The 21,654-nt window shown below is 38.0% G+C and overlaps 1 protein-coding gene across 9 annotated transcripts in view; it reads left to right on the top strand.

The window, feature by feature from the left end:
* Positions 1 to 21,654, top strand: part of ZGRF1 (zinc finger GRF-type containing 1) — a 99,073-nt gene that overhangs the window by 44,498 nt on the left and 32,921 nt on the right. For all 9 annotated transcript variants that reach the window (XR_008502299.2, XR_008502300.2, XM_054486462.2 and 6 more), the window contains 6 exons: positions 5,602 to 5,752; positions 7,551 to 8,203; positions 8,902 to 9,040; positions 9,732 to 9,916; positions 11,269 to 11,465; positions 14,021 to 14,160. Coding sequence is in view for 7 of the 9 variants with exons in the window: in XM_054486462.2 (XP_054342437.1) it covers positions 5,602 to 5,752; positions 7,551 to 8,203; positions 8,902 to 9,040; positions 9,732 to 9,916; positions 11,269 to 11,465; positions 14,021 to 14,160 (1,465 nt within the window). In the remaining 2 variants the exon portion in view is untranslated. The remainder of the gene's footprint in view (positions 1 to 5,601; positions 5,753 to 7,550; positions 8,204 to 8,901; positions 9,041 to 9,731; positions 9,917 to 11,268; positions 11,466 to 14,020; positions 14,161 to 21,654) is intronic.

Below are 21,654 nucleotides of genomic sequence, written 5' to 3'. Positions count from 1 at the left end.
GCAGGGTTTATAGACGTGAGCCACTATGCTGTGTTGGGCACAGTTTTTAATTGTATATTACACTGCTTTGTTCTCTTGCCTTTCTATGAACATAATAATTTTTTGTTCAGGGCTAAATCATAGTATAATCTTTTGAAGACATTTAAACAGCAAAATAACTTAGAACGTGTTTGATATTAGCAATGCACAGACGAATTCACATTTAAGTGATTATTAAGATGAACAGTATGACTAATTTGCATTACATTTGCACATGTACAGGCAATGACAACTATGTCACAACTGTTGCCTGTGCTATAGAGATGTAAAAATGTCATCACTTTTAAAGTGTTTCCCTATTTCAAAGATATTAAAATGTAAAAAATGTGAGTCATAAGTCATTTATATTTTTAGTAGAGATGGGGTTTCACCATGTTGGCCAGGCTGGTCTCGAACTCCTGACCCAGGTGATCTGCCTGCCTCAGCCTCCCAAAGTGCTAGGGATTACAGGCGTGAGCTACCGCACCTGGCCTGTGGAGTAATTTTTGTTAAAATCTAACAAAACGTAGATGACTGCTTTCTTTGTCGTTTAAAGATGTTTTGATCTTTGCAATATGACAGGAAACGAAACATGCATAATTATAAAGGAAGAAATAGAATTAAAATAACCAATTAAAACTTAGAAGTTTAGAAGGGATTTTAGAAAGGACCAGAAGACAAGATAAACTTGAAAAATTAGGCCAGGCATGGTGGCTCACACCTGTAATCCCAGCACTTTGAGGGGCTGAGGTGGGCAGATCATTTGAGGTCAGGAGTTCAAGACCAGCCGGGCCAACATGGTAAAACCCCATCTCTACTAAAAATACAAAAATTAGCTGGGCGTGGTGGCATGTGCCTGTAATCCCAGCTACTCGGGAGACTGAGGCAGGAGAATCGCTTGAACCCGGGAGGTGGAGGTTGCTGTGAGCTAAGATCATGCTGCTGCACTCTAGCCTGGGTGACAGAGCGAGTCTCTGTCTCAAAAAAAAAAAAAAAAAAAAAAAAACCGAAAACAAAAAACTTAAAAAATTAATAGCTTTCCTAACCAATTAGAAAATATAATAGAAAAAGAATCCCAACAATAGTAACAAATGATATTTGTTAGAAATGTGCAGGACATGTGTAAAATAGACTATGAAATTTACTGTTGAATATAAAATTTGTGAATAAATAAGAATTCAAAAGTACTTATTGAATACCTTCTGTGTGTCAGAAGACTTGTAAGACTTGGGTATAGATTGATGGACAAACCAGATATGGCCTTAAAGGACAGCAGGGGAGGGAGCTGTTAATCAGGAGAATAAACAAACAAACAAATAAATTGAGATAATTACCAGGTAGGAAATCTGTGAACGTACTCTCAAATTATAAGGGAATCTACTTTAGAATGGGTGATTAGGCTGGGCACGGTGGCTCACACCTGTAATCTCAGCACTAAGGGAGGCCAAAGCAGGAGGATTCAAGTGAGAACATCCTGGGCAACAGGGAATCCCCATCTCTAAAAATTAGCCAGGTGTAGTGTCACATAACTGTAGTCCCAGCTACTCGGGAGGCGGGGGTGGGACGATCAATTGATCCTGAGAGGTTAAGGCTGTAGTGAGCTGTGATCCCACCACTGCATTCCAGCCTGAGCGACAGAGCAAGACCTGTCTTAAAATAAATAGATAAATAAATAATAAAATAAAATGGGTCATAAAGGAGGGCTTCTCCAGCATTGACAACGGTGAGGGACCGAGCATACCATGCAAAGAAACAGCATGTGTAAATTCCCTGAGATTGAAAAGTTGAGTGAGTTTGAGGAAGTGAAAGAAGGCCAAGGTATCTGGATTGTGGTGAATGAAACAGAAAATGGTAATTAATGAGGCTGGACAGGTCAGCTGGGCCAGACATAGACATAGAGTCTTTAGGCCAGGTTCAGAATAAAATCAAAACTTTGATTTTTATTGTGTGTGCCACTGGGAAATCACTGAAGGATGCAGCATGAAGTGACATGATTCAATTTATATTTTTAAAGTTTTTGCTGGCTGCTATATAGAAGATGGCTTGGATGGACACAGTGGTAGAAGCAGAGAAACCAGTTAGGAGGATGCTTTGATGATAGTGACTTGAAGTAGGGATTGTGACAGTGAAAGTATAGTGGAGTTGATGGGTTTAAGACAAATCTTGGAGGTAGAATCATGGATGTTACTGGATTAAATGTAAGGAGTAGGGTGAAAGAAAGGGAGAAGAAAAACAACTGGGCAGACTGAGGCAATTTTCATTGAATAAAGCAAGATGGGGAAGTGTATTAGTTTGCTAGGGTTGCCATAACAAAATACCACAGGCTAGGTGGCTTAAACAACAGAAATTAATTTTCTCACAGTCTGAAAGCTAGAAGTCCAAGATCAAGGTTCCAGCCAATTCTGTTTCTGATGCGCCCCTCTTCATGGCTTACAGATAGCTGCCTTCTCCCTATGTCCTTACGTGTCCTTTTCTTGTGTGCATTTGAAGAGAGAGAATTCTCTGTTGTCTCTCTTTGTAAGGTAACTAATTCAGTTGGGTAAGGGCCCCACCCTTATGACCTCATTTAACCCTAGTTATCTCCTAAAGGCCGTGTCTTCAAATATAATCACATTGGAGGTTAAGGCTTCAACATATACATTTTCGTGGGTACGTAATTCTCTCCATAGCAGGGAGGAGCAGATTTGGTGAATACGTAGGAATAAATAAAGAATACCTGTGAGACCATCAAATAGAGATGCTAAGTAAGAAGTTTGGTACAAGGGTCTGATTTAGAGGAGATATTTGTGGAGTCATTTGCACAAAGAAAAGTTTAAAGCAATAAGAGTGGATGGTTTCATTTAAAGAGAGCATAGGGAAGAGAATGGGTTATATTTGTATCAAGAATTGGGATAGAGAGAGTTATGTGAATTATTACTGAGACATCCAATAAAATGAGGACAGAAATATGTCCATTTCATTTAGCAACTTGGAGGTCAGTGGTGACCTTGGCAAGAGCAATTTCAATGAAATAGGGTAAGAATTAGTTTAGAGTCATTTAAAAAGTGAATGAGGCCTGGCGTGGTGGCTCACACCTGTAATCCCAGCACTTTGGGAGGCCGAGTCGGGTGGATCACCTGAGGTCAGAAGTTTGAGACCAGCCTGGCCAACATGGTGAAACCCATCTCTACTAAAATCACAAAAATTAGCCTGGGGTGGTGGCACACGCCTGTAGTCCCAGCTACTCAGGAGCCTGAGGCACGAGAATCACTTGTACCGGGGAGGTGGAGGTTGCAGCGAGCCGAGATCACGCCACTGCACTCCAGCCTGGGCAACAGAGTGAGACTTGATATCAAAAAAAAAAAAAAAAAAAAGGAATGAATGAGAGGTAAGAAAGTGGAGACCATGTATGTAGCAAACTCCTTAAAATGAGCATATTTATTTAATCAGTCACTCATTTGACAAATATTTCTTGAGCAATTACTGTTATGTTACATTGTTCTTGGTCTAGAGATAGGCTTGTGAATAAAGCAGGCATGATCTTTCCCTCATAGAACTTACATTCTAGTTAAAGGAGACAGAAAATAGATAAATATACAGCACCTCAGAGTGTCTTAAGTGCTCTGAAGAATGACACTGGTATGTAGGGGAATAGGGAGTGCACATGGGAGTAGAGTTCTATTTTAGGCAAGGTAAGCCTCTCTGATAAGATGACAACTGGAGTCGAGATCTGAATGAAGAGAGGGAGAGAGCCATGCAGATATCTAGGGGAAAGGCATTCCAGGCACAGGGAATAGCAAGAGCAAAGGTTTTGGGGCAGAAGAATGATGGCTGGTGTGTAAAACAGCAAGGAGGCTGCCATGGAGTGAGTGAGTGAGGGGGAGGGTGATGGGCAGTGAGGTTAAACAGGAGGTAAGGGGCTGATGAGGTAGGGCTGCCTAGGACTTTGTAAGAGCTGCCTTGTACTTTAAGAGAGATTGGGAGCCATTGGAGGATTTTGATCAGAGGAGTGAAATAATCGAACTTACATTTTAGAAAGAACTCTGGCAAGTTTCTGGAGAGGGTATAGGGGAACAGAGCAGAATACTGTACTCAGTAAGTACTGCCTGTTACTGTTATTTTTATTAAAGAGGCAATACAGTCTAGACTGGCTAGATTTGAACTCCCTTATAAGCTTGATGAATTAAGCAAATTTAAGTGCTTAACTGCTCTTTTTCTCACTTCTCCCAGTTGTGAAATAAGAAAAATGAGAGTACCCACCTCATATGGTTGTGACAAGGATTAAACAAGTTAAAAATATATAGTGTTGGCATATAGTAAGAACTCAGAAATATAATAAAACTATTTTTATGATGATGATTGTAATTTCCCATTTGTCTGTCTTCCACTGAACTGAACTCCTTGAGTCCAGGGATCATGAGTATTTTTTCACATCTTTGTTTCCTAGCACAGCACCCAGAACCCAGTAGCCAATCAAGAAAATGTTGTAAAATGTATATATAAGCTTATAAACTTTGAATAAACTTTGAATCTTTATTGTCTTTTTTTTTTTTTTTTGAGAAGGAGTCTTGCTCTGTTGCCTAGGCTGGAGTATAATGGCGTGATCTCGGCTCACTGCAACCTCGCCTCCCAGGTTCAAGTCTTTCCCCTGTCTCAGCCTCACGAGTAGCTGGGATTACAGGCGCATGCCGCCATGTCCGGCTAATTTTTTGTATTTTAGTAGAGACGGGGTTTCACTGTGTTGCCCAGCCTGGTCTCGAACTCCTGACCTCAGGTGATCTACCCGCCTCAGCCTCCCAAAGTGCTGGGATTACAGGAGTGAGCCACTGCGCCTGGCTATTGTCATTTGTTAAGGAAAATATCATACACTCACTAACATACTCATTTTGACAAGTTCAAATCATTTACAAGAGTATGAAGTTATAAGTAAAAGATTTTCCCCCAATTCCACTCCCATCAAAAGCCACTCTAACAATTTGGTATGTATTCTTCCAAATTTTATTCTTCTGTGCTTATACAAATATATATATTATATATATTATTTGATCATCATATTAGATTTTAAGATGATTAATTTCTGGAAGAAGCAGCAGCAAAATTAAATGCTGTTCTAACAAGAATAACATATGAACTGTATAGCTGGCATATATTTAACAAGTTCACTTCATTTGGGAGCAATGTCTTGAAGTTTAGATCAACTATGGACTTGAGGACATAAGAGAAAACTGTTCAGTCGTTGAGTTTGCAGGGATTTAGACCTTCACAGCTGTAAACATGAGGTCTAATTTGGCCTGAGCCCCTTAGAATGGCAATTGATCTTCAGGACCAAATCCTAATAACCCAGACCAGTCCAAATCAAAATCTGACCCACTTCAAATAAATCCAAAAGATTTTATGCTCTGTATTTTACTGTTATTCTTGTTGATTTTAGTAAGTTTATTCTGTCCTTTTTGGAAGAAGTTTTATAGTTGTTGCCCCCACCATAGCTCTACATAATGTGCTTTAAATCATTATTTTTATAATATAGATTACTAGCATTCATTCAAACTAAAGAAAAAAATCAGAAGATTTTGGTCTGTAGTTTTGATTCTTCTTTCTGTATAGGTGACATCACCAGAACAAAACGTCTCTACGTTGAGCCCTGTTTCTACCTTTTCTTTGAACTCAAGAGATGAAGACTTCATGGTAGAATTCTCTGAGACATCCCTGAAAGCAAGAACTTTACCTGATGATCTTCATTTTCTCAATTTGGAGGGTAGTCGTTACCACATTGCTCTAATATCTGTCTATTCATTTAAGATGAAGTTTTTTATTTGAGAGATTATTACACTAAATATGTCTTAGAACCAGATTCAGTGTCATATCCCTTGAAGCCTTTCCATAACCTTTCTTCCTTTTAACTGTTTCTATCATAGATAGCTATTCCAGATACAATATTCCCTCCTAGCTATCTAGTTCCTTCTTGTTTCTCCTCCCAACTTTGTCAACACAGACCCCTGAAAGTATCTTCTACCATTGTCAGTACTTCTCACAGCTGTAACTCCAGCATGTAACCCCTTTACAGCCCCTTCCTGTTCCAGAGGGATGACTCATTGCAAGTGTCTCATTAACACCATTGGTTGACCTTAGCAAAACCTTTTAGTTTCTCTTTTTGCTTTGGGATCCTGAACTCTTCAACTGCTGCTACCACCCTTGCATTCCTAGGACTCTGGGTTTTCACATATTTTGGCCCTTCACTATGAGTCAGCTTCTGCTTCTTGATGAATACAATACTATTCTCTAGGATCCCTTTCACTAAAATTTCTTTTTTTCTCTTTTCTTATAATCTCATCAATATATCTTCCCCTGATTCTGAAGTTATGTTGGGTGAGGGGTGAGTTGTAGATAATTTTTTGATTTTGGATGGATGATACAAAAAATTTTGTAATGTGAATTGGTAGTTGGGTTAGAGGTTTTATGGGTGTGGTTGGTAGAAGGCAACAAGGTAGGGAAGAATCAAATACACAGGAGTGGGTATTCAAGAACAAGTGATATGGTAGTGAACAGTAGATGATTTTCACAGTTATACCATGAATCTTTTACTTTAATGGATTTTTAACTTTTCTGTCAGTGTTACTTGATTGACTTGTTAGAATTACAGCATAGCACTTTATAAAAGAATATTCATTGGCTCACCTACTGCTCTGCTACTTTCCAGATGATCTCCAGAGTGTATTTCCAACAAAATAGAAACTCTGTCAGGAAGGTACATTATTATAAAATAGGAATCCATAGTATTGTCAGATAAAAACTATAAGTTTGCATAATTCTGATATAGTATTATTCATTTGTTTATATATTCAACAAATATTTACTGCTTCTTAGATTTTTAGGAATATATCACTAAAGCTGCTGACACACAGAAGGAATCATTAAACTCTTTCAGATAGAATTTGCCATGAGTTTACCAGTTAAACTCTTATCAAACACCATTAGATCAAAATAAAGCTAAAATCTTTTTTACTCTGAAGGGTAACATGATAATTCATGAGTGTAAAAATATGTAAAGGAAGTTACAATCACATAGTCATATAAATGAACCATGAGCTTCAGTCTCTGGAGAAAGAATGTAGAGTAGATATAAAAAACTAGTCTAGGTTCTTATCCTGACTCTGCCACTTAGTAGTTATGCTACTGCTAAGCCTTTGTAATCTCATTTGTAAAATGAGAATGATGCATTTTTTGTTGTTGTTGTTAGCTTTAAAGTGCTTTGAAAATGTTGAGTGCTATATAAACATAATTTAGTAATTAGGAAAAAAATCATTAGTTAAGGAGGAGAAGAAAAAGAGGGACTTCATCAACCCTAAGAATGTTTCAGTATATATGAATTAAGCTTTGAAATCTTTATTTTTTGAGGTTAAAACCATTAATTTCTTTTAAGGAAATAAAATAATGTGATTTTTTTTTTTCAGGGCAAGTTGCTACTTTTTGCTTTTGTATACCCACTGTTTTCTAGAGCCTAGGTGATAACTAGTAGAACATTTTTATTTAATCAGCATTCTGTTTTCTTTCAGGGATGAAAAAATCCCATTCTCTGGAGAATGAGAATCTTCAAAGGCTTTCATTATTAAGTAGAACCCAGTTTCCACTTATTACTTTGCCACCTACTGATGGGCCACCTGACTTAGACTCTCATTCGTATATGATCAACTCTAACACATATGAGTCTTCTGGCTCCCCCATGCTCAACTTGCGTGAAAAGTCGGCAGTTCTTTCTTTTAGCATTGAGCCTGAGGACCAAAATGAAACCTCTTTCTCTGAAGAATCTAGGGAAGTGACTCCAGGGGATGCTTCACTTCTTAATAATATATCTACTCAGAGCAAGTGGTTGAAATATCAAAACACATCCCAATGCAGCATAGCTACTCCAAACAGAGTTGATAAGAGAATAACTGATGGCTTCTTTGCTGAGGCTGTTTCTGGGATGCATTTTAGAGACACAAGTAAAAGACAGAGTGATGCTGTCAATGAAAGCTCTTTAGACTCTGTGCATTTGCAAATGATAAAAGGCATGCTCTATCAACAGCAGCAGGATTTTAGCAGTCAAGATTTGGTTTCCAGAAAGAAAGTACTTTCTCTGAATTTAAAGCAGACTTCTAAGACAGAGGAAGTTAAAAATGTATTAGGAGGGTCTACCTGCTACAACTACAGTGTAAAGGATTTACAGGTGAGGAAATGTACTGGTCTTGTGGTGCATTTTTCCAATAGTTATTGTCTGAATTTCAACAAAAGAATTACCAAAATGTACTGCATAGGAGCAATTTGGACAGATGACTTTTTTTGATCCTAACTCTGAGCTACAGTCACATCATCCTTTACTTAAAATCTCTTGTAATGGTAGTGAACACTGAATGAAATGATTTATTTGAAAGTATCTGGTGCAGTGTCTGGTAAATTATCAGTACTTAATACGAGATAGCTCCTACTTTTGTTTCCATCACTACTACCATTACAATGATTGTTTTTACTTTTGACTGTCAATTGTGTTTGCTGATGAAGTCATCATTAGGGTAAAGGTGCGTCTTATTTCATGTTAATTGTGAATAATCCTTATTATAGTCATAACCAGAAATAAAGATACATAATGATCCATTCACATCAGTTAAATTTTTCCTAGCAAAAAATATATAGAAACTTATTAAGGGGCAGATAAGAAAAGTTACTCTTATTTAGGGTTAAAATTGCCATTCGTAGCTATTCTTGCTATATTTGGTTTCTCATTTAAAATTTGTAAGTAATTTTCAAGGATCCTAGAAATCAAAAGAAAAATTAATATTTTTTAAAAAGTCTATGAAAAATAATTTACTCTTTAGTAAACAGTATTTTTCTGGAGTTGCTATGATAACTTGAATTATTCCATTGCAGGAGATAAGTGGCTCTGAGCTATGCTTTCCAAGTGGGCAGAAAATAAAATCTGCTTATCTTCCCCAAAGGCAAATTCACATACCAGCTGTTTTTCAGTCTCCTGCTCATTATAAGCGGACTTTCGCATCTTGCCTCATAGGTATGGCTGTTGTGTTTTTATTGTATCATGATTGCTGCTTCATGTAAGTAGTAGAATTGTGAGGGTTTAATAAGTTATATTGTGAAGTTTCATACTAAATACCTTATTTTTCGTGTGTTCTAGTTTTTGACAGTAACTTTTATTCTAATTTCAGATCAAAACTGAGTTTTAAAAGTGGGAAATTACAATCTTCTTTTTTTTTTTTTTTTGAGACAGGATCTCGCTGTGTTGCCCAGGCTGGAGTGCAGTGGAGCAGTCTTGGCTTACTGTAACCTTGCCTTCCAGGCTCAAGCAATCCTCCCACTTCAGCCTCCCAAGTAGCTGGAACCACAGGTGCACACCACCACACCCAGCTAATTTTTGTATTTTTAGCAGAAATGAGGTCTCACCATGGGGCTCAAGCAATCTACTTGCCTTGGCCTCCCAAAGTGCTTTGATTACAGGCATGAGCCACCACACTTGGCCAGTATTATCTTTTGAAAGTTAAGAGTTTTTTTTTTTTTTTTTTTTTTTTAACTAGAAGTGTTACAAATGACCTGTTAAATTTAGCAGAAAATAACTTTTAAAAATGGATATTCCTATTATATATGACTCTGTTTAAAGGCTATTCAAATTTAGCTACAAACAGCACGTATGTGATACAAACAAAATTATTTTGTATTTGACTTTCTGCTCTTTTTTTTTTTTATAGAACATCTAAATATATTGCTGTTTGGGTTAGCACAAAACCTGCACAAAGCTCTTTCAAAAGTTGACATATCATTTTATACATCATTGAAGGGAGAGAAACTGAAAAACGTAGAAAATAATGTACCATCCTGCCATCATAGTCAACCTGCAAAACTTGTCATGGTTAAAAAGGAAGGTCCAAATAAGGTATTCTTGCTTCCCCTCCCCCTACCATACCAAATACTTGTCTTATAAAGGGTTTAGATACCTATTACTTCATGATAAGCTTAAAGAGTGAGTCTTGATTAAGAGCTTTCTATTTGAGGTGTTGGTACCTAACGTACATTAAATTCTCAAAGTTTTATTGAAAGAATGATTTGTGCTCTAGGATACAAAAATATGAGTTAAGATTAACCTTCAAGTTGCTTAGGAACTTTTTGTGTAGTATTTTTATTTATTTTTATTTTTTTAGACACAGGGTCTCACTGTTGCCCAGGCTGGAGTACAGTAGCATGATCATAGCTCACTGCAGCCTTGAACTTCTGGGCTCAAGCCATCCTCCCACCTTGGCCTCCCAAAGTGCTAGGATTACGGGCATAAGCCACTGTGCCCAGCTGAAAATTTTACATACTTCTGTAATTGATAAAATAGGAGGAATATGCTCAAGTTACAGTGAGATCACTGAGAAAGGGGATATGTTCCAACCTGAGAGCTTAGAGAATTCAGAAATGAGCCTGAAAGAAACGAAGGTTGAAACTAGTTTACCATATAATCCCCAGTACAAGTAACAGATAAGGCCAGAGGAATAGAAAAATATGCTGACTTAATTTATATTGTTAATAATATATTATGGAGGAAGTCAGGTTAGTAAAATCTATGTTGATTGATGACTTATACTCATTGTAGAACTGTGCTTTCATTCATAATACAGTTTGCTTCCACCATTTGTATATCACACTTCATTGTTAGCTAAGTGTGTAAATTTGGATTTAAATTTAGGTGTCAAAAGCAAAAATTCATAAATAGTGATATAACTGTGGACTAAAATATAGCCACTAAAAGTCTTTGTTTTCTTTTTAAGATTATTTGATGACATAGTTGCATGCTCATACTATGTTGTTGGGCACAAGGGCTAGGTTACAGAGTAATGTATCATTATCTGAGTTTTGTTTTAAAAAAATTTACATGTGTTCTTTTTGGGTTGTGGTGTGTGTGTACTTACGCGAATGAGAAAAAAGGATAGAAATAAATGGATAAGATATTCAGTGTTTCTGGACAGTTTTCAGGTTGTTTATAGTGAACATTTTAAGTCAGAAAAACAAATTTTCAAATAAGCTTTTATTCTCAGAATAATGTAATCTTTTGATAAAGAGAAAGTAAATGGAAAAGTAGGCGGTTTTAAATTTTAAATTAATAATAAAGTTAAGTCGTATAGTGACTAATTTACTGGAGTACAGTAATGCCAAGCAGTCTTCATAGAAGCCTTGACAAACACAAAAATAATCGAAAAATAAAAGCATTTTTTTCACTAAATGTTGATCTTTTTTCTTTCCCGTTAGGGTCGTCTCTTTTATACATGTGATGGACCCAAAGCTGATCGATGTAAATTCTTTAAATGGCTTGAGGACGTGACTCCAGGATATTCAAGACAGGAAGGAGCTCAACCTGGCATGGTTTTAAGTGATATTAAGAGTATTGGCTTGTACTTAAGAAGTCAAAAGATACCACTTTATGAGGAATGTCAGCTTTTGGTGAGGTATGTTTTATAGTACCAAATAATTGCCTGTGATTATATAAGAGAACGACAGCCTTCACAGAACTATCATCAGTTTTAAAAGAGATTAAGATAGGAAAACTATTTAAAAGATGGAATACCTCAGTTTCTAAACCTGCAAAATGGGAATAAGTCTTTTTTTTTTTATTTTTTTATTTTATTTTATTTTATTTTATTATTATTATACTTTAAGTTTTAGGGTACATGTGCACAATGTGCAGGTTAGTTACATATGTATATATGTGCCATGCTGGTGTGCTGCACCCATTAACTCGTCATTTAGCATTAGGTATATCTCCTAAAGCTATCCCTCCCCCCTCCCCCCACCCCACAACAGTCCCCAGAGTGTGATGTTCCCCCTCCTGTGTCCATGTGTTCTCATTGTTCAGTTCCCATCTATGAGTGAGAATATGCGGTGTTTGGTTTTTTGTTCTCGCGATAGTTTACTGAGAATGATGATTTCCAATTTCATCCATGTCCCTACAAAGGACATGAACTCATCATTTTTTATGGCTGCATAGTTTTTTAAATTATATAGTTACAAGGTCTTGCTCGGTTGCCCAGGCTGGAGTGCAGTGGTGTGATCCTTAGCTCACTGCAGCTTTGAACTCCTGGGCTCAAGCTTTCCACCCGCCCCAGCTCCTGAGTAGCTAGGACTTCAGGCACATGCCACCATGCCCAGCTAATTTGAAATTTTTGTAGAGTTGGGGTCTTGCTATGTTGCCCAGCCTGGTTTCAAACTCCTGGACTCAAACGATCCTCGCATCTCACCCTCCCAAAGTGCTGGAATTAGAGGTGTGAGCTATCATGCTCAGCCAGGGAGTAAGTCTTTAAAGTTATTTCGGCTCCCTCTAAACATCAAACAATGTGAGCAATATCAGGATAACTAGCAGGGTGCTATTTTTCTAACTCATTTTATATATAGTCGGGGCTATTTTCGACAATCCTAAGGGAAACCCTATCCGACAAACTATGGGAATAATTTTTAGCAGTGTGGCATAATAAATAAGTGATCATTTGCATGTCTGAACTACATAGCTTATAGGATAATAGAATGCTACTTTTTGGAAGTATGTCTTATAAAAGTTTAGATTATTCAAAATAAATATAATGACTATTTGCATGGTGATTTAGTAGTAAGATTTTTATTTGGAGCTGATATATGCCAGGCCCTCTTCTAACTAGGCACTTCGCATGAATTATTTTATGTAATTATTATAATAGCCCGTAAGATGGAGATATCGGAATAAATTATTCCCATTTTATAGTTTAGAAAATGAGGTTCTGCAAAAAAATAAAAATAGAACTATCATATGATCCAGCAATCCCATTCTTGGGTATGTATCCAAAAGAAAGGAAATAAGTATATCAAAGAGATACCTTCACTTTCATGTTTATTTCAGCAGTATTCACAATAGCCAAGATATGGAATCAACCTGAGTGTCCATCAATGGATGAATGGATAAAGAAAATGTATATAAACACATACGCACACACAATGGGATCTTACTGAGCCATAAAAAAGAATGAAATCTTGTCATTTGCAGCAACTAGAGGTCATTATGTTAAGTGAAATAAACCAAAGGCCAGGCATGGTCTCACGCCTGTAATTCCAGAACTTTGGGAGGCTAAGGTGGGTGAATCATTTGAACGCAGGAGTTCCAGACCAGCCTGGGCAACATGATGAAATGTCATCTCATGAAACCTCGTCTCTACAAAAATTAGCCAGGTGTGGTGGCCTGCACCTGTAGTCCCAGCTACTTGGGAGGCTGAGATGGGAGGATGGCTTGAGCCCAGGAGGTGGAAGTTGCAGTGAGCCAAGGTCATGCCACTGCACTTCCAGCCTGGGCAACAAAGCCAGACTGTCTCAAAAAAAAAAAAGAAAGAAGCCAGATACAGAAAGACAAATATTGCATGTTCTTACTCATGTGTGGAGCTAAAAAAGCAGATCTCATGGAAGTAAGAGTAGAATGGTGGTTACCAGAGGCTGGGAAGAAAAAGGGGTGGGAAATGAAGAGAGGTTGGTTAAAGTGTTAAAAAAAAAAAAAAAAAAAAAGGAATACAGTAGGGAAATTATAGTTTACAATAATTTATTGTATATATCAGAATAACTAGAAGAGAAGAATTGTAATGTTCCCAACACAAAGAAAAGATCAGTGTTTGAAGTGATGAATATCCCAGTTTCCCTGATTTGATTTGATCAGTACACAATGTGTAAAGGTATCAGGATATCACATGTACTCCCAAAATATGTGTAACTATTATATACCAATAAACAAAATTAAATTTAAAAATTTTAAAAAGCACACGAGGTGTTCTATCTTTTAGAAACTTTTCTATCTCAGTCTCTTCTAAAACTGATGACAGTTCTGTGAGAGTTATTTTCTTACTTTGATACAGTATATTTATATTTTGTATACATCTATGAAAGTAGGTAAACATAAAACCCTGGTTCTTTTCATACTGTATTTTAAAGATTTTCAAAAAACTTGGACCTTAATATTACAATTCATTTTTATTTATTATTCCCTTTTCAGAAAAGGATTTGATTTTCAGAGAAAACAGTATGGCAAACTAAAGAAGTTTACTACTGTAAATCCTGAGTTTTATAATGAACCAAAAACCAAACTTTATCTTAAGCTAAGTAGGAAGGAAAGTTCTTCAGCTTATAGCAAAAGTAAGTTGATCTGATCATACTGGTGATTCAGTCTAGCCTTATATCTCCATTACATACAGCTGTATAAATTGTTTATATTAAAGAATTTTATATTAAATTTTAAAAGTATAATTTAATAGTACTATGTATTATAAACTAATTGTATAATAAATTAGACCATTTCTAAAAAACATATTTTTAAGATGTTAGGGCTTTTTATTTTTATTTATTTATTTATTTTTATTATACTTTAAGTTTTAGGGTACATGTGCACAACATGCAGGTTTGTTACATATGTATACATGTGCCATGTTGGTGTGCTGCACCCATTAACTCGTCATTTAACATTAGGTATATCTCCTAATGCTATCTCTCCCCCCTCCCCCCACCCCACAACAGGCCCCAATGTGTGATGTTCCCCTTCCTGTGTCCATGTGTTCTCATTGTTCAATTCCCACCTATGAAAGAGAACATGTGGTGTTTGGTTTTTTGTCCCTGTGATAGTTTGCTGAGAATGATGGTTTCCAGCTTCATCCATGTCCCTACAAAGGACATGAACTCATCCTTTTTTATGGCTGCATAGTATTGCATGGTGTATATGTGCCACATTTTCTTAATCCAGTCTATCATTGTTGGACATTTGGGTTGGTTCCAAGTCTTTCCTATTGTGAATAGTGCTGCAATAAACATACGTGTGCATGTGTCTTTATAGCAGCATGTTTTATAATCCTTTGGGTATATACCCAGTAATGGGATGGCTGGGTCAAATGGTATTTCTAGTTCTAGATCCCTGAGGAATCGCCACACTGTCTTCCACAATGGTTGAACTAGTTTACAGTCCCACCAACAGTGTAAAAGTGTTCCTATTTCTCCACATCCTCTCCAGCACCTGTTGTTTCCTGACTTTTTAGTGATCACCATTCTAACTGGTGTGAGATGATATCTCATTGTGGTTTGATTTGCAATTCTCTGATGGCCAGTGATGATGAGCATTTTTTCATGTGTCTTTTGGCTGCATAAATGTCTTCTTTTGAGAAGTGTCTTTTCATATCCTTTGCCCACTTTTTGATGGGGTTGTTTGTTTTTTCTTGTAAATTTGTTGAAGTTCATTGTAGATTCTGGATATTAGCCCTTTGTCAGATGAGTAGATTGCAAAAATTTTCTCCCATTCTGTAGGTTGCCTGTTCACTCTGATGGTAGTTTCTTTTGCTGTGCAGAAGCTCTTGAGTTTAATTAGATCCCATTTGTCAATTTTGGCTTTTGTTGCCATGGCTTTTGGTGTTTTAGACATGAAGTCCTTGCCCATGCCTATGTCCTGAATGGTATTGCCTAGGTTTTCTTCTAGGGTTTTTATGGTTTTAGGTCTAACGTTTAAGTCTTTAATACATCTTGAATTAATTTTTGTATAAGGTGTAAGGAAGGGATCCAGTTTCAGCTTTCTACATATGGCTAGCCAGTTTTCCCAGCACCATTTATTAAATAGGAAATAAATCCTTTCCCCATTGCTTGTTTTTGTCAGGTTTGTCAAAGGTCAGATAGTTGTAGGTACGCGGCATTATTTCTGAGGGCTCTGTTCTGTTCCATTGGTCTTTATCTCTGTTTTGGTACCAGTACCATGCTGTTTTGGTTACTGTAGCCTTGTAGTATAGTTTGAAATCAGGTAGCATGATGCCTCCAGCTTTGTTCTTTTGGCTTAGGATAGACTTGGCAATGTGGGCTCTTTTTTGGTTCCATATGAACTTTAAAGTAGTTTTTTCCAGTTCTGTGAAGAAAGTCATTGGTAGCTTGATGGGGATGGCATTGAATCTGTAAATAACCTTGGGCAGTATGGCCGTTTTCACAATATTGATTCTTCCTGCCCATGAGCATGGCATGTTCTTCCATTTGTTTGTATCCTCTTTTATTTCATTGAGCAGTGGTTTGCAGTTCTCCTTGAAGAGGTCCTTCACGTCCCTTGTAAGTTGGATTCCTAGGTATTTTATTCTCTTTGAAGCAATTGTGAATGAGAGTTCACTCATGATTTGGCTCTCTGTTTGTCTGTTATTGGTGTATAAGAATGCTTATGATTTTTGCACATTGATTTTGTATCCTGAGACTTTGCTGAAGTTGCCTATCAGCTTAAGGAGATTTTGGGCTGAGACGATGTGGTTTTCTACATATACAATCATGTCATCTGCAAACAGGGACAATTTGACTTCCTCTTTTCCTAATTGAATACCCTTTGTTTCCTTCTCTTGCCTGATTGCCCTGGCCAGAACTTCCAACACTATGTTGAATAAGAGTGGTGAGAGAGGGCATCTGTGTCTTGTGCCAGTTTTCAAAGGGAATGCTTCCAGTTTTTGCCCATTCAGTATGATATTGGCTGTGGGTTTGTCATAGATAGCTCTTATTATTTTGAGATACGTCCCATCAATACCTAACTTATTGAGAGTTTTTAGCATGAACGGTTGTTGAATTTTGTCAAAAGCCTTTTCTGCATCTGTTGAGATAATCATGTGGTTTTTGTCGTTGGTTTTGTTTGTCGTTGGATTATGTTTATTGATTTGCATATGTTGAACCAGCCTTGCATCCCAGGGATGAAGCCCACTTGATCATGGTGGATAAGCTTTTTGATGTGCTGCTGGATTCGGTTTGCCAGTATTTTACTGAGGATTTTTGCACTGATGTTCATCAGGGATATTGGTCTAAAATTCTCTTTTTTTGTTGTGTCTCTGCCAGGCTTTGGTATCAGGGTGATTCTGGCCTCATAAAATGAGTTAGGGAGGATTCCCTCTTTTTCTATTGATTGGAATAGTTTCAGAAGGAATGGTACCAGCTCCTTCTTGTACCTCTGGTAGAATTTGGCTGTGAATCCATCTGGTCCTGGACTTTTTTTGGTTGGTAAGCTATTAATTATTGCCTCAATTTCAGAGCCTGTTATTGGTCTATTCAGAGATTCAACTTCTTCCTGGTTTAGTCTTGGGAGGGTGTATGTGTCGAGGAATTTATCCATTTCTTCTAGATTTTCTAGTTTATTTGCGTAGAGGTGTTTATAGTATTCTCTGATGGTAGTTTGTATTTCTGTGGATCGGTGGTGATATCCCCTTTATCATTTTTTATTATGTCTATTTGATTCTTCTCTCTTTTCTTATTAGTCTTGCTAGCGGTCTATCAATTTTGTTGATCTTTTGAAAAAACCAGCTCCTGGATTCATTGATTTTTTGAAGGGTTTTTTTGTGTCTCTATTTCCTTCAGTTCTGCTCTGATCTTAGTTATTTCTTACCTTCTGCTAGCTTTTGAATGTGTTTGCTCTTGCTTCTCTAGTTCTTTTAATTGTGATGTTAGGGTGTCAATTTTGGATCTTTCCTGCTTTCTCTTGTGGGCATTTAGTGCTCTAAATTTCCCTCTACACACTGCTTTGAATGTGTCCCAGAGATTCTGGCATGTTGTGTCTTTGTTCTCATTGGTTTCAGAGAACATCTTTATTTCTGCCTTCATTTCGTTATGTACCCAGTAGTCATTCAGGAGCAGGTTGTTCAGTTTCCATGTAGTTGAGCGGTTTTGAGTGAGTTTCTTAATGCTGAGTTCTAGTCTGATTGCACTGTGATCTGAGAGATAGTTTGTTATAATTTCTGTTCTTTTACATTTGCTGAGGAGTGCTTTACTTCCAAGTATATGGTCAATTTTGGAATAGGTGTGGTGTGGTGCTGAAAAGAATGTATATTCTATTGATTTGGGGTGGAGAGTTGTGTAGATGTCTATTAGGTCTGCTTGGCGCAGAGCTGAGTTCAATTCCTGGGTATCCTTGTTGACTTTCTGTCTCGTTGATCTGTCTAATGTTGACAGTGGGGTGTTAAAGTCTCCCATTATTATCGTGTGGGAGTCTAAGTCTCTTTGTAGGTCTCTAAGGACTTGCTTTATGAATCTGGGTGCTCCTGTATTGGGTGCATATATATTTAGGATAGTTAGCTCTTCTTGTTGAATTGATCCCTTTACCATTATGTAATGTCCTTCTTTGTCTCTTGATCTTTGTTGGTTTAAAGTCTGTTTTATCAGAGACTAGGATTGGAACCCCTGCCTTTTTTTGTTTTCCATTTGCTTGGTAGATCTTCCTCTATCTCTTTATTTTGAGCCTATGTGTGTCTTTGCACATGAGATGGGTTTCCTGAATACAGCACACTGATGGGTCTTGACTCTTTATCCAATTTGCCAGTCTGTGTCTTTTAATTGGAGCATTGAGCCCATTTATATTTAAGGTTAATATTGTTATGTGTGAATTTGATCCTGTCATTATGATGTTAGCTGGTTATTTTGCTCGTTAGTTGATGCAGTTTCTTCCTAGCCTTGATGGTCTTTACAATTTGGCATGTTTTTGCAGTGGCTGGTACCGGTTATTCCTTTCCATGTTTAGTGCTTCCTTCAGGAGCTCCTTTAGGGCAGGCCTGGTGGTGACAAAATCTCTCAGCATTTGCTTGTCTGTAAAGTATTTTATTTCTCCTTTACTTATGAAGCTTAGTTTGGCTGGATATGAAATTCTGGGTTGAAAATTCTTTTCTTTAAGAATGTTGAGTATTGGCCCCCACTCTCTTCTGGCTTGTAGAGTTTCTGCCGAGAGATCAGCTGTTAGTCTGATGGGCTTCCCTTTGTGGGTAACTCGACCTTTCTCTTTGGCCGCCCTTAACATTTTTTCCTTCATTTCAACTTTGGTGAATCTGACAATTATGTGTCTTGGAGTTGCTCTTCTCGAGGAGTATGTTTGTGGCGTTCTCTGTATTTCCCGAATTTGAATGTTGGCCTGCCTTGCTAGGTGGGGGAAGTTTTCCTGGATAATATCCTGCGGAGTGTTTTCCAACTTGGTTCCATTCTCCCTGTCACTTTCAGGTACACCAATCAGATGTAGATTTGGTCTTTTCACATAGTCCCATATTTCTTGGAGGCTTTGTTTGTTTATTTTTATTCTTTTTTCTCTAAACTTCTCTTCTCGCTTCATTTCATTCATTTGATCTTCCATCACTGATACCCTTTCTTCCAGTTGATCAAATCGGCTACTGAGGCTTGTGCATTCATCATGTAGTTCTCGTGCCGTGGTTTTCAGCTCCATCAGGTCCTTTAAGGACTTCTGTGCGTTGGTTATTCTAGTTAGCCATTCGTCTAATTTTCTTTCAAGGTTTTTAACTTCTTTGCCATGGGTTCAAACTTCCTCCTTTAGCTGGGAATAGTTTGATCGTTTGGAGGCTTCCTCTCTCAACTTGTCAAAGTCATTCTCCGTCCAGCTTTGTTCTGTTGCTGGTGAGGAGCTGCGTTCCTTTGGAGGAGGAGAGGCGCTCTGATTTTTAGAGTTTCCAGTTTTACTGCTCTGTTTTTTCCCCGTCTTTGTGGTTTTATCTACCTTTGGTCTTTGATGATGGTGACGTACAGATGGGGTTTTGGTGTGGATGTCCTTTCTGTTTGTTAGTTTTCCTTCTAACAGACAGGACCCTCTGCTGCAGGTCTGTTGGAGTTTGCTGGAGGTCCACTCCAGACTCTGTTTGCCTGGGTATCAGCAGCGGAGGCTGCAGAACAGTGGATATTGGTGAACAGCAAATGTTGCTGCCTGATCGTTCCTCTAGAAGTTTTGTCTCAGAGGAGTACCCAGCCATGTGAGGTGTCAGTCTGCCCCTACTTGGGGGGCCTCCCAGTTAGGCTACTCGGGGATCAGGGACCCACTTGAGGAGGCAGTCTGTCTGTTCTCAGATGTCCAGCTGTGTGCTGGGAGAACCACTATTCTCTTCAAAGCTGTCAGACAGGGACATTTAAGTCTGCAGAGGTTTCTGTTGCCTTTTGTTTGGCTAAGTCCTGCCCCTAGAGGTGGATTCTACAGAGGCAGGCAGGCCTCCATGAGCTGTGGTGTGCTCCACCCAGTTTGAGTTTCCGGCCACTTTGTTTACCTACTCAAGCCTCGGCAATGGCAGGCGCCCCTCTCCCGGCCTAGCTTCTGCCTTGCAGTTTGATCTTAGACTGCTGTGCTAGCAATGAGCAAGGCTCGGTGGGTGTAGGACCCTCTGAGCCAGGCGTGGGATATAATATCCTGGTGTGCTGTTTGCTAAGACCATTGGAAAAGCGCAGTATTAGAGTGGGGGTGACCCAAATTTTCCAGGTGCTGTCTGTCACCCCTTTCTTTGACTAGGAAAGGGAATTCCCTGACCCCTTGCGCTTCCCAGGTGAGGCGATGCCTCACCCTGCTTCGGCTCACGCTCGGTGCACTGCACCCACTGTCCTGTACCCACTGTCCGACACTCCCCAGTGAGAAGAACCTGGTACCTCAGTTGGAAATGCAGAAATCACCCGTCTTCTGCATTGCTCACGCTGGGAGCTGTAGACTGGAGCTGTTCTTATTTGGCCATCTTGGCTCCTCTCCCCCTATCTTGGCTCCTCCCCCCAAATATTAGGGCTTTTTAAAAACTTTATTAAAAGGGATACGAGAAACATTTAATTAGTTCTTGGAATCATATAAGTAAGTATATTGATTCAACTGTGCTCTGATTTAATGTCGAAAATAAACTGAAAATACATAATAATGAGTTTGTTGATGCTTCTTTTATTGTCTATGTAATTTGGCAACATTGAACCCCAAATTTTGTATATTTGGAAATAAAATTCTTTAAACATTGAGTGTTTGTTTTTGTTTGCTTGTTTTTCTTTTTCCCGAGACAGAGTCTTACTCTGTTGCTGAAGCTGGAGTGCAGTAGTGTGATCTAGGTTCACTGCAACCTCTGCCTCCTGGGTTCAAGTGATTATTCTGCCTCAGTCTCCCGAGTAGGTGGGATTACAGGTGTGCACCACCACATCCAGCTAATTTTTGTATTTTTAGTAGAGACAGGGTTTCACCATGTTGGCCAGCCTGGTCTTGAACTCCTGGCCTCAGGTGATCCACCCACCTTGGCCTCCCATGGGATTACAGACATGAGCCACTGTGCCCGGCCAGCATTGAGTGTTTTTAAAGGACCTTAGGTACACTAAGTTGGATTAATCATTATTTGAGATTTTGTGACCTACTCTTAGTCATTGGTCCTCATATGGCTCACCTTAATTTAGTTATTTAATTAGTAACTTAGTTATTTAAAATAATACAATAAGCATCTGTGAGCCCACAAACCAAATCAAAATCTAGTACCTTTATACCAACCTACATTTAAGTTAACCCCACTACCTCATTGTGTCTCTCCAAACCCAAGGTAATTATCATTTTTGATCCTTGCACTCACCAGCATTTTTCTTTCCTTTGTGTATAGATTTATGTAAATGAATTCCTAAAGAGCTATATAAAATTTTTAGCTTTTTTAGACCTTACTAAAATGATGTCATTCTGTATATAATCTTTTGGAATTTATCTTTTTTTGGTTAGTATGTTGCTACAATTTATCTATGTTGTTGTTCTTAAATCTAGAGTCTAGATTATTTGTTTTGACTGTTGTATAATATTTTGTAAACATGCTATAGTTTATTGTTTTCATTGTTGTTTGGGTTTCTAAGTTTTACCATTGTGAACAGGATGTT

The sequence above is a fragment of the Pongo pygmaeus genome, chromosome 3 (assembly GCF_028885625.2).
Source record: "Pongo pygmaeus isolate AG05252 chromosome 3, NHGRI_mPonPyg2-v2.0_pri, whole genome shotgun sequence".
NCBI lineage: Eukaryota > Metazoa > Chordata > Mammalia > Primates > Hominidae > Pongo > Pongo pygmaeus.
This window is presented reverse-complemented; position numbering and strand designations above follow the sequence as displayed.